Source organism: Eurosta solidaginis, chromosome 1, assembly GCF_040869045.1.
Source record: "Eurosta solidaginis isolate ZX-2024a chromosome 1, ASM4086904v1, whole genome shotgun sequence".
In the NCBI taxonomy this organism is placed as follows: Eukaryota; Metazoa; Arthropoda; class Insecta; order Diptera; family Tephritidae; genus Eurosta; species Eurosta solidaginis.
This window is the reverse complement of record NC_090319.1, coordinates 274,011,575-274,025,583: the sequence shown is the minus strand read 5'-3', so window position 1 is coordinate 274,025,583 and position 14,009 is coordinate 274,011,575. Positions and strand designations below refer to the sequence as shown.

Genomic DNA, 14,009 nt, shown 5'->3' with positions numbered 1-14,009 from the left:
AGAAGTAAAATGTTTCCTTTCCGGTACTGAACCCAAAACGCGTCTTTGGCTCTTCTAATATTTTTGGGCGAGGTTTAGAAGTTGTGACTAAAGTAGGGAACTGTACCTTATATGTTTCTGAGAAGTGTATTCGGTCTAAAGTTACAACAGTTCAAGAGTTACAAAAAATTTATGCCGAAAACACAAATCTGGCAGCACAAAGAAGTATTTTGACGTTTTGTGTCAATTTTTTAGCATACTTGAAAAAAATTTTACGAGATAGGAAACGTCAGAAAAATTAAAATTTGCCAACAATATTTAAACAAAAAATGTTTTAAATAACAATTTGGAAGCCTAAAGTACGCATAAATATAACATTTAGTTAATAATTGTATTCGCTTTAGATTAAGCCAAGAGTTTGTGGCGCAAGATAAGAAAATTGTTTGGTTCTACAGCACCTACAGGTACACAAAAAAACCTTGCACAGCTGGTGCACGTCGTGTAAATGTGAAAATGCAAAAAAAGTAAAGTAAATTTAAGTATAAGTTGGTGTTATAACAAATAGTTTCGTGTGTGTTATATACATAGAAGTCGCTGTTTATCTATTTGTTTGGTAAAAATGTTTTGGTAAGAATGTTTTTATCGGCCTTCAAAACACTTTTAAAGATATTGAAACCACTTGAATGTGTAATTTCTGGTACACAAACGGTCAGTTAAGGGCCACAAACATTTTATGTAAGTAAATATGATGCCTTTAATATAATTACTTTTACTTTACGTTGTCTCTTGGTTAGGCACACAGTCGGACTCGAGCTTGGTTCAAAAATATGTACTCTTCTGTGTAACCAGCTCTGCACTACCCCTTACCGATTGGCCAAAACGCGAAAAGTTGAGCGTGATATTAAAGTGATTAAGTGATGACGCATTTACTACCGCTTGAGAAAACGGAGAGCTCGACAACTTACACTTTGTGCATTAATTGCAATTACAAAAAAAATTTTGTTTGAAATTCAACACTACAATAACTTGCTTGATATATAGGTATGCATTTTTCAGGCATAACGAGTATTAACACATCAAAGTGAGAAAATTGTAAAGCATAAAAATAAAAAATGGCAGGTGCGCCTACAATACCACCGCTCCTTTGCAATACACCGCCTCCAATTGATTTCGATGAAGAGGACGATGATTCCGGTTTACCGCCTACATTGGCGCTAGAAGATGATGATGGTTTTGGTGAATTCGCCTTAGTAACCGATATGAATGAGGATGAAACAAATGGAGATGGTAAGAAACAAAAGAAATATTTTTGATTTCTCGATTATTTTTGCATCCAAATGTATATGTTCTAACAAGCCTTGAGTTCCTTTGGGATTCAAGGGGTTGATAAGCGCAAGAGCTACCGCAACCCAATTATCAACCTCACCTACGCAAGTGGAATCCTGCCACAAATATGAATGTATCATACACATATTAAGCAGGCGATGCTCTGGCGATCTCAAGTTCCTCATGGAACTAGTGGGTGGGGGTGGGATGACCTAGAAGGTTTAATGTTAATATTAATCGTTCCCGAGATGGTCGGGCTAGTACTTAAATGGCGTTTGGTACCGGAACGTACTGGATATATATTCGGCAAAACATCAACATCAAAACCCTCGGGGAGTGTCCTTATCGTTAATACAACAACAACAACAACAATTGTATGTGTAGATATATTTACAGAAGATAGTTTTATAGATGGTGGAGAACAATTATGTCCATTTTAAGCGTCGTCGGATGAATGTTAATTCGTCTAACCAGACATTACTCCGTTTATTTAAAAAATTCCAGCCTATTTTGTAAAACATGAATATTAAAAAAATGTGTTCTAAATATCCGGCCAACCCCATATTTTAGGTGGAATACATTAGTGACCGCCGTGGGGTGGTATTAGAGTGCTTCGCTTACTTCACGGAAAATGCTGCGTTCGAGCACCGGAAAAGAACATCAGAAATATAGAAACAAGTTTTTTCAATTAGAAACAAGTTTTTCCAGGCGGGGTGGCCCCTCAGTAATTGGCAAATGCCTAAGTGTATTTATGCCATGAAAATCTTCTCAGTAAAAACTCGTCTGCCCTGCGAAGTCTAGTTAAAACATGTAGGCAGCATGTCGCAAATTGGAAGTCAAGCTCGGCCAAAAACCTGTGCCGAGGTTAACCCGCCTTTTATTTATTTTTTATTTATTTACTTAAATTTGAATTCTAGAATCTGCTTGGTATTATCTCTGCACTATACGTCAAGATAAGCGTCCGTTGCTTTACGTATGACAAGAAATGGTTGTTGTAACAAAGCTTCAGCCTGTTCAGCAGTCACAACTACTCAAGCATTGTTATTAAATTCGTCTAATGGAAACCAAGGACACTAGCAATATTTGGTGATCGCAGAAACTTTCGGCGAAAAGCTTCAGCCTGTTCAGCAGTCACAACTACTCAAGCATTGTTATTAAATTCGTCTAATGGAAACCAAGAACACTAGCAATATTTGGTGATCGCAGAAACTTTCAGCGAAAAAACCTTGCACAACTTCTTCAACCAGGCCAAACGTACTGCTAACAGTTTTTATTGAGATGATTAAGAAGGGCAGAAGAAGGAAGAGCATACGTCTTGCTAGCAGCCCACTTATCAAGTGCCTGAATGAATATGATGGAGGCAATGCCTTGATTATTCCGACAAACTGAAGCCGCCCGATTAAGCGATGGCGCAGTGAAATAGACAATTGATGGTAGACTTTAGTTAAATCCTAAATCTAACAAATACCATGAGAAAGTCGCGCTAGCCTAGGCTAGTGTAGGCTAAATCTGATCTTCCCAACCAAGATTACGGAAAAGGACTACTCCGTGTCGAAATTCTTCTGGCTGATCAAATTAACATCCTCTGATCTGAAAACAATAGAAAAAATAATATAACGCCAGATCTAGTTAAAAAGTCTAGAAATCAAATACCTATTGAACACGCAGGGTATGCACTGTATCAGTTGGCCACAGAAATACGTGCGTAAAGCTGGCAGACCCAAGTGCTCAAAAATAAGTTTAAGTTGTTTGAGAATTAAGTGAATTTTAGGTGCTATTTGGGGCCACAAAAAATAATTTCGGTGCTCATTTGGTTTTTGAGATATTCGCAGAAAAGTGTGGGTCTGCTAGCTTAACGTCAAGCTGGCAGACCCACAACTTAAATTTCATTTTATTTTAAATAAAAAATATACCAAAATTAGGAGCTATTAAGGTGCTTTTTAGGGCCACAAAAGATAATTTTGGTTTTCATTTAGTTTTCGAAATATTCGCAAAAAGTGTGGGTCTGCTAGCTTAACGTCAAGCTAGCAGGCCCCCAATTTAAATATCATTTTATTTTAATTAAAAAATATATCAAAATTAGGAGCTATTTAGGTGCTTTTTAGGGCCACAAAATATAATTTAGGTTTTCATTAAGTTTTCGAGATATTCGCAAAAAAGTGTGGGTCTGCTAGCTTAACGTCAATCTAGCAGACCCACAATTTAACTATCATTTTATTTTAAATAAAAAATATATTAAAATTAGGAGCTATTTAGGTGCTTTTTAGGGCCACAAAAGATAATTTAGGTTTTCATTTAGTTTTCGAGATATTCGCAAAAAAGTGTGAGTCTGCTAGCTTAACGTCAAGTTAGCAGACCCACAACTTAAATTTCATTTTATTTTAAATAAAAAATATACTAAAATTAGGAGCTGTTTAGGTGATTTTTAGGGCCACAAAAGATAATTTAGGTTTTCATTTAGTTTTCGAGATATTCGCAAAAAAGTGTGAGTCTGCTAGCTTAACGTCAAGTTAGCAGACCCACAACTTAAATTTCATTTTATTTTAAATAAAAAATATACTAAAATTAGGAGCTGTTTAGGTGATTTTTAGGGCCACAAAAGATAATTTAGGTTTTCATTTAGTTTTCGAGATATTCGCAAAAAAGTGTGAGTCTGCTAGCTTAACGTCAAGCTAGCAGACCCACACTTTTTTGCGAATATCTTGAAAACTAAATGAAAACCTAAATTATCTTTTGTGGCCCTAAAAAGCACCTAAATAGCTCCTAATTTTGATATATTTTTTATTTAAAATAAAATGAAATTTAAATTGTGGGTCTGCTAGGTTGACGTTAAGCTAGCAGACCCACTCTTGTTTTGCGAATATCTTGAAAACTAAATGAAAACGTAATTTATCTTTTGTGGCCCTAAAAAGCACCTAAATAGCTTCTAATTTTGATATATTTTTTATTTAAAATAAAATGAAATTTAAATTGTGGGTCTGCTAGGTTGACGTTAAGCTAGCAGACCCACACTTTTTTGCGAATATCTTGAAAACTAAATGAAAACCTAAATTATCTTTTGTGGCCATAAAAAGCACCTAAATAGCTCCTAATTTGGATATATTTTTTATTTAAAATAAAATGAAATTTAACTTGTGGGTCTGTTAGGTTGACGTTAAGCTAGCAAACCCACACTTTTTTGCGAATATCTCGAAAACTAAATGAAAACCTAAATTATCTTTTGTGGCCCTAAAAAGCACCTAAATAGCTCCTAATTTTGGAATATTTTTTATTTAAAATAAAATGAAATTTAAATTGTGGGTCTGCTAGGTTGACGTTAAGCTAGCAAACCCACACTTTTTTGCGAATATCTCGAAAACTAAATGAAAACCTAAATTATCTTTTGCGGCCCTAAAAACACCTAAATAGCTCCTAATTTTGATATATTTTTTATTTAAAATAAAATGATAATTAAATTGTGGGTCTGCTAGCTTGACGTTAAGTTAGCAGACCCACACTTTTTTGCGAATATCTCGAAAACCAAATGAGCACCTAAGTTATCTTTTGTGGCCCTAAATAGCACCTAAAATGCACTTAATTCTCAATCAACTTAAACTTACTTTTGAGCACTTGGGTCTGCCAGCTTTACGCACGTCACAGAAATGCAAAGTTTGCAGAAATAGTCCTATGCTCGTTCTTCGACATAGAGAGAGTGTTTGACACTACAGCTGGCGATAGTGCGCTTGAGAGATTCAAGGGGTTGATGAGAACAAAACAAAGCTGTATAGCTTTAAAGTTTCCGGAACTCAGTTGTCAACCTCACCTACCCGAGGGGAATCCTGTTACAAATATGAATGTATCATACACATATCTAACAGGCGAGGCTCTGACAACCCCAAGTTCCTCGTGGAACCAGGGGGTGGGGCGGGATGACCTAGAAGAATTAATATGGTCATATTAATCGTTCCCGATATGGTCGGGCTAGTACCTTAATGGTGCTTTTTAACCGGAACGTACCGGATCTATATCGGGCAAAGGACCAGCAACATCGATAATACTCTCCAAAACCTTCGAGGAGTGTCTTTATGGTTAATACAACAACAACAGCAGAGAAGAAAGGTTCAGCGGCGTCAGAATTTGACAAGATTCTACTTCCGACAAGAATAGCAAAAATCGCAGTTGGAGACGACGACGTACCACTTAGAACCACAAAAGGGAGCCCACAGGTAGCGTGCCGTCACCCCTTCTGTAGATTCTCGTAGCGGATTAAATCCTGCAAGGGCTATCAGAGAGCGGAATCCGCTGTGAATATAGCTTAGGCAGAACGAATTGGATCTGGTTGGAATGCACAATCTTGCGGCAGATAAAGTCACCTTTACACGGTACAACACAATGGGATAAAAAGCCAAGAATAATCTCCCATAGAAATATGAGAATTTTAAAACCCACAAGAAGAAACTAGGCATATGATCTAGAAGCTTTTGCTGATACTACTTTCGCAGGGATGAGGCTCCAGAGAATAGCTCAGTGGACCGTTTAGGACGCAGTACAATCCTTCTATCTAACGGTCCTCGTGACATTTGCCCTACCAAAATGGAACCATTCTCCTTTCCCAACTTCTAGGAGTGGTGTTAAGGTGTATATTTAAAAAATACGTTTGTGTAAGATCAGATTATATGATCTCAGTTTATTTTGTTCTGCAATATTTGTATAGTTAATAAAATATGTTTCCTGCATTCCAGTGTCTTCATTACCGCACACACCATTGCAGTTCGAACTGAGTTCAACCACCACAAGTGGCTTCACGGATGTTCCTCCCATATTCGAAGATTGTGGAACTGTGCCGATTACACCTCCACCACTACTCAAATCGTCTTTCGAGAGTAAATCAGAATATGAGGAAGAAAAAGATAAAACTCAATTAAACGAAACCTACAATAATAATAGTACAAAAGCAGTTAACGCAGATAGAGATCATGCGGAAGCCACTGACTCTGGTGGGGAGGAAGTTAAAAATATACAAGAGACTACTAACGCGCAAACTCAAAAAGTTCAAGTCGACAATAAGCAAACTACTATTTATTCTAGCGATACCAAAATTACAAACTCGTCTCGCATTACTCAACCACAAATGTCAACTACAGTGGGGGAAGAAACTGATGATAACGTCTGTAACTCAGCCAGTAAGCAAGAATTAAAAGGAAACTTAAGTAATTTGTCTAAAATTTCACAACAAAATTCTCCATCGCATTTAGCTGATAATGTGTTACTAGAAGATGTAGCAGACGATAGCAGCGACGAAGATTGTAATCACTCATCAAGTAAATCGCTCTCTTCACCGACGTCAAAATTCGCGCATATAGATGGCTTTGGCTCTGATGATTTCTTTGCAATTCATGTCGCAGATGCATTGTCGTCTTCTTCAAGCACAATAAAAACAGACAAAAGAACGTCAATCTTAGAGAATATAAATATGAATAAATTTGCAAATCATAATAACAATATTATCGATGATATAAAAAATAAGACAGTTGCCAATTTAAATCGTGATGAGGAGCCTGTAGATTTTGCTGATTTCGCGTCGGCTTCGGAATATACAAAATCAGCTAGTAATGTGGATACTGCAGTGGACCCAAGTAACACGGTTGTAGACTTAGTTGTTAATAGCGAGAATGCGGAAAAGGGAGACGAGGTAACTTTATTTAATGGGTAATTCCATTCCAAATCGTCCAATGATGTCCTGCCTTTTGTTTGGGATAAATTTATCTCAGCAACTTAATTTCATTATTTTTGTTTTCAAGAAGTTACATGAAACTATTGTCATATACATTTTTTTTGCAAAATTCATCTAAATCAATAATGGGTTCAACACTATTCTTGGTCGCTTGAAAATGGAATTCCGCCTAATATAATATTCCCAACATTTAATGTTTTCTTCTATTTCACTACAGACTGTTGATATTGGCGCTTTTGCTTCTGATGATGATGATGATTTTGATGATTTTCATGATTTTTGCACAGCCCCAACAACAGAGTCTACTGCCGTTCCAAACATATCAACAGCTTATGCATTAATTCAATCTACAAATAATAATATCAACACCGCAAAAAATACAGAAGTTGCAGAAAGTTTGACATCACCAGAGGTCAACTCGTTAAAAAATGACGATGACGATTATGACTTTGGTGACTTTGAAGGTGCTACATTTGACACACCTACATGGGAAGTAGCTAATACTTCTTCTAAATCAGATACATATAAACCAACTGTGGGCAGTGGTAATATATGTGAAAGCGTGGGGACAGTGCTAAAACAAATGTTTCCATCTACGAATGATCAAGTTTCTGGCAACGATTCCAAATCCGAAAAAGAAACAAAATTGGTGAAAACCTTACCCGGTCTACAATCAAAAGATACAAAACTACGTTTTGAGTCAATAGAAACTGCAAAAGCGTTAGAATTCCAGTGGCCACAATCGGAAATGCGACATGCACTTATACGTTCAATTGGCATTGATTCGCGAAATATAGTAAGATCAAAAATTGCAATGGGTAAACTAATAAATTTTGTTATTAAATTGTTATTTATATTATATATAGCTCTTTGGAGAGAATTGGAATCCATCAATGCCACGTTTTGCTGCCAATCTTAGCTTCAATCCCTTAAAGCCAATGAAACCAGAAACATCCAACACTCCAAATTCCATATCTACCAGCAGTGGTGGTAGTGGCGCAGCATATGCAGGCGTCACCGCAGATTCAATGCATTTTAGCACAACTACATACGCAGCTAATACAGATAATAGTAGTTATGCTATTAAAACGGATGTACCTGAAGTTGATTTTGATTGGCGAGGTGGCGATTTAGTGAATCCACTTGACGGTAAGTTTGATTACAAAGCTAAGTAGAATGCTTATAGCCAGTTTCACCATATTAGTCTTCAGTGCAAATTTGTATATCTTAATTAAATTTTATGTGAAATCTAACAGGAAAAAAATATTTTTCACTTCATTTACTTAATTGAAACCTGCTATTGGGGTTGATTAAATACAAAGCAATACACTTATACTTTTAAAGCTTACAATCAAATATATCTAATATATCTTCCTTAATGTTATTGGTCAAAATCTACAAACGCAAATGCAAATTATTATTAACTTTTTTTGTTCGAAATTCCCAATACTACATATGGTCTTTTGTTTATGTTTTAAACGCTTTTTAAATTGATCTAATTTTTATTTGTATGTACTTGCAATCTGCATGGAAATCGCTTCGTTCTTTAAATGTTCAACTGTGTGTAAAAAGCAAAAGCTGCGTAAATTTAAATGCTTTGCAGTACTAAATGTGTGCAAGTTTAAATAACGCAATCATTTCACCGCGTTTCTCTATTTCGTATGCTAGTAGCAATATCTCTAGGTAAATTTGACGGTTTTCAGATTTTTTTTTTTTGAGATTTGATTTCTGTGGTAGGGATTCTTAGATTCTCATAAATCAGGTTACCAGGTTATATTCCGACAATATTAAAAATGTTTAATTTTTAGAATAACTTTCCAAAGTATATATGTAATTTTGGCACCGCTGGTACACAATGGTAATACCATAGAGGCAAGAACCATGTGTAGCAGCTTGCGGTTTAGTATTAAGTTCTTTAAATTTTGTAATTGTTCTTTTAACAGGGTTAAATTTCATTAAAATTTGTTCGTGATTTTTGTCCAAAAGTATTTTCAATTCAGTTGGTTTTGACATGGCACCACGCCAGTCACAAAATCAGTAATGTTTTTAATTTTTTTTTCCATGTTCACGATAAAAAGTGAAATTCAATTCAAGTATTGCATAGTATGTAAAACGAGCTGCTTATTCAGCATAAAGTATATATGCAATCAGTTGTCTTTTATACACCATAATTTGTTCGTTAGTTGCATTATAATTTCGAGAGTTATCTTAAGTTCCAATATATGGCCTGTTGCCATGGTTGCCATGTGTTAATCACTGTTCCGTTACGATACGTTATATATAAAGCGAGTTGGTTTTTATATGGCACCACGCCAGGTTTTTCAAATATTTCAATATGCGATCAATTATAAATTCACTGATTCCTGTTAGGAGTACAGAAGCCAACCTTGAGGCACATTTAAATTTTTAGCTCAACCAATAAAGCCCGAAAAATTGCAGTTGAGCCAAGGATGACACTGCACGACCATTCAGACGAACCGACTAGAAAGGAATGGCGGAATTTTGTGCTTAATATTTTAAACTCCAGTTCACTTTGTAATATTGGTATTTACTATCTCTATTCATACAAAATCTGGATTTTTTTATACATATTTTTTTTTTAATTTCCGTTTCGGTTTTTCTGTTTTTCTATTTAAATTTTTTTTTTGTCTAAGCTAGAGCTATAATTTAATTAATTAATTACTCTGCACAGCGCTGGGTACTAGACTAAATCAATTTTTTGAAATTACTGATTCATAAGCAAATAATTAATTTCCCACTTTTTCGAAGCTAACCTTCAAAATTTAGATTATAGCTTTCGATATTCGAAATATCACGTTTCCTAAAATATATTTTTTATTTATAGTGTAACGAAGTTAGGGAAATTCCGCTTATACCAAACCTTCTGCTAACGTTCGAGTCGCTAAGCTGTTGAATAAATAACTCCAATATTCAATAAGGCAAAATGGTCTTTATTAGACTACTTTGAAAGTACTTCACAATAACACTTATACTTTACAACCAATAGCGTGCTTAAGCAGTGGCATAGCAAAAGTGGGAGGGCGGTGGGGGCGTGCCGCACCGGGTGTCTCAACTTTAAGAACAATGTACAAACAAACAAAAAATCGCTAGCACAAAAATGTCTTTCTAGGATTCCCACACTAGCACTATCTCAGCTCTATGTATAATACGGTGATTCCCGCAAAAGAGCCTGAGGCTGTCGTAGAGGATTCCCCGTCCCACACTCGCGATGCTTGACGTCTCAGTTGCAATATTTCTCATGTGTTTCGTGAAGTGTGTTGCGTTTGGTTGGCGTGAATTGTTAAACGTGCATATACTGTAGTGCAGGCATGCTCGAATCGTTGGTTAAGCATGTCTGCTGTAGTGATAGATAATAAAAAGAAAAATATATATTTTAGAAACCTAAATGCTGTGTTGTGAAGATTGAAAAGTTTAATTGATTCATATCGAATATTTTACAGGTAAGATAATTTACTAGTCTTGTTATTCGAATAATTTTACTAATTAATTAGTCTAGTTAATTTATTTCTTGTTTTTTCAATAAAGTTTTTAGTAAATTCGTTTCATATTGCTTAACTAGTTTATGAGAAAATACTCTCACATTATAGACCATAACAACTGGCTTTTTGTTTTAGTGTAAGAAACAAACATCAAGTGAAATATTCCCCGGGGAGTGCATACATCCAAAAGGAAAAGTGGATTTCAGCAAAGGAAACCCAAACAGGCTAGATTGGATGTAGCTCAGAGTATGTCTGATTTAGATAATATCAGCTCATCTTCAGGAAGCAACATTGACAGTATAGAATTAATTAACACAAACGAAGAAGATGCTGAAAATAATAGTAGCAGTACAATTATTGCTACCAATGAACCATTTCCTCAATTAAATGATGTGTCAGAATGGAGTATTCCTGTTCCTTACAATGTTCGCATTGAAATAATAAAAAATATAAAGGAAGTAAAAAGGAAGTGAATATTTCCAAAACAAAGAAGGACCATTTGTTACTGTTTCTAGACACGGAACCAAAATAAAAGGTGACGCTCGTCATCTCTCAAAAGATTAGTTTTATAAAATTATGCCTAATGGTGAAAAAATCCTACGGTCATGGACGGTTTATTCCATCAGCTCTAATAACCTGTACTGTTTCTGCTATCTTTTATTTGCTGTGGCCAATAATACCAATGCGGGAACATTTACGACTGCATTTCAAATGTGGTGGAAATTAAATCAGAAAGTAGCTGATCACGAATGTTCAAATGAACATCTACAAAATCTTGAGAAATGGAAAACTTTAGAAATGAGACTAAAATTGAATAAAACAATAGATGATGCAGCTTTGCAATTGATGGATATAGAAAGACAGAAGTGGAAGCTACTTTTAACTAGATTACTGGATATAACTTTATTTCTGACTAAACAAAACTTGGCGTTTCGTGGACATGATGAAGGACAAGACTAAAAATAAAGGCAATTTTTTGGAATTAGTAAAACTATTGTCAAAGTATGATGTAGTGTTGAAAGAACACGTGATGAAATTGGAGGAAGATAAAACTTCAAAAGTATCATATTTGTTAGCAGACATACAGAATGAATTCATTAATGTTCTATCAAACCCATGATGGAATAACCAGGTGAAGTAAGCCGTCAATTGTCTCGATCTAAATTCTTCTTTGTTCTGTCATTCGGTTATCTGAGAATTTTTCACCAATGTTGTCCCCCAAAAAGTGTTGGTTTTTGCATTTTTTTTTCACATAAACTATTAGGTGAATATAGCTGGATCTTTACTGGATTTAATTACAGATATGCATCATATGATGTTGGCTTCCATTAGTAAGGCAGTGCTAAACTAATATGACCATATTTTTGATGTTTTCATTATATATGTTTAATTTGTTCTCAAAAAAATTGAAACAGGTCTTTGTTGAAACAAACTATTTGCATTCACGTCGTAATCAACCAAGGATCTCCCCTGCACAGTGCTAGTGAAGACTTTCAAAGAATGTTTTTCTCATTCCTACAAGAGCACCACAATTGTCGTATTATACCTTATTTTGAAAATACAAAAAATTTTAACTCATTGTTGCTGTTTTGCCCTAAAATCAGACCAATAAGATTAGATGTATGTTACACTTAAGGATTGTAATTTAGAATATATGAATCCAGCTCGCTTCGGATCAGCATCTTCTGGTCCTGGGATTCAAGGGGTTGACAAGCGCGATACAAAGCTTTATAGCTTCAGAGCTTCTGCAAACCAATTGTCAACCTCACATACGCGAGAAAATATGAATGAATCATACATATATTTAGCAGGCGAGGCCCTGGTGACCCCAAGTTCGTTATGAGGGGTGGGGAGGCGGGATGGCCTAGAAGGTTTATTGTGGTCATATTAATCGTTCCCGAGATGGTCGAGCTAGTACCTGAATGGTGCTTTGTTACCGGAACGTACCGGATCTATATCTGGCAAAAGACCATCAACATCGATAAAACTCCCCAAAACCTTCGGCGAGTGTCTTTATCGTTAATGCAACAACAACAACATCATCTTCTGGTTCTAAGCCGACTGGCGCTGGGCTAGTATATGCCCTGACATATTTTGGTAAATAATAACTTGGTAAAATTAGTGATACATCATGAATTCAACTGTCAAGAAATTTTGGGGCATCTTCTGATTAAATTTGTTATTTTTATTTGGAGGAGCATACCGTTTACTCCCGACTCTCAACGACAAATCAACAAAGCAGATGAACATGTCAAAGAATTTTAAGGGATGGTAATACATTTAAAAAACATTTGTAAAACTTTTCATCGAACCCGAAACCCATTTAAGTTCCGCAAAAGGCAGAAAAGTTCAACTAAATAACTGACGTGCATACCTACAATATATGACTAACTCATGTTTCTTTTATGTCCGTTTTTTCAATGAACGTTTCAACTACAGTTGAAGTTGAGGTCAGTTTGCTAAAGTAGAAGTCAGGCATGCTTAACGAACGAAACGATATCATTTCGTTACGATAATCAACGTTAATAAACGAAACGAAGTCATTTCGTTTCGTTTATTAACGTTAAGAACGCTAAATTAACGTTAATTTGACGATCTTAACGTTAATAAACGAAACGAAGTGACTTCGTAGCGTTTATTAACGTTGATTATCGTAACGAAATGATATCGTTTCGTTCGTTAAGCATGCCTGGTAGAAGTAAAGTAATGTAAACTCGCACTGGTCCTTTGTATTCAGTTTTTCATTTGCGGTAGGTGGCTGAATGATGAAAAAAGCACTTTCTGTAATAGTTTTCGTAGCAAGGTATTTATTTTTCTACACCAATTTTTTCAAAGCGGGAAAAAATTCTACCATCTTCTGACCGTAGAAAATACAACCCTACGTTTCAGATAGCGTACATCTTCTGTCTTTTTATACCTTTCATGAAAATGAAATGGTATATTAATTTCGTCACGAAACCGAAAATTGTAAGTCCTTAAAGGAAAATAGATAGACCCACCATTAAGTATACCGAAATAATCAGGTTGAAGAGCTGAGTTGATTTAGCCATGTCCGTCTGTCCGTCTGTCTGTTTGTATGCAAACTAGTCCCTCAATTTTTGAGATATCTTGATAAAATTTGGTGAGCGGGTGTATTTGGGTGCCCGATTAGACATTTGTCGGAACCGACCGGATCGGACCACTATAGCATATATCCTCCATACAACCGATTTTTCAGAAAAAGAGGATTTTTGTAATATCTTACCCAATTTAACAGATTGAAGCTTCAAACTTCACCATGTACTTTCGTATATTGCACGTATTGTTGCCTGAAAAAATTGATGAGATCGGTCGTATATATAGTATATATCCCATACAACCGATTGTTCAGATAAGGAACTTTTCGTAATTACTGCCCTATTTTAAGAGCTAGAGGCTTCAAATTTCAACGAATGCTTACGTATATAGCATATATTGTTGTCTGAAAAAATCATAAAGATCGGTGGTATATA

At 35.5% G+C, this 14,009-nt stretch overlaps 1 protein-coding gene across 11 annotated transcripts in view; it reads left to right on the top strand.

Moving 5' to 3' along the window:
• Positions 1-247: 247 nt before the first annotated feature.
• Positions 248-14,009, top strand: part of Afti (aftiphilin) — a 142,388-nt gene continuing 128,626 nt past the window's right edge. For 3 of the 11 annotated variants that reach the window (XR_010948905.1, XR_010948904.1, XR_010948906.1), the window contains exons 1-5: positions 248-714; positions 774-1,266; positions 6,027-6,976; positions 7,236-7,814; positions 7,885-8,167. Coding sequence is in view for 8 of the 11 variants with exons in the window: in XM_067760825.1 (XP_067616926.1) it covers positions 1,092-1,266; positions 6,027-6,976; positions 7,236-7,814; positions 7,885-8,167 (1,987 nt within the window). In the remaining 3 variants the exon portion in view is untranslated. The remainder of the gene's footprint in view (positions 715-773; positions 1,267-6,026; positions 6,977-7,235; positions 7,815-7,884; positions 8,168-14,009) is intronic. The other 8 variants (XM_067760825.1, XM_067760832.1, XM_067760828.1 and 5 more) reach the window with 8 other exon arrangements.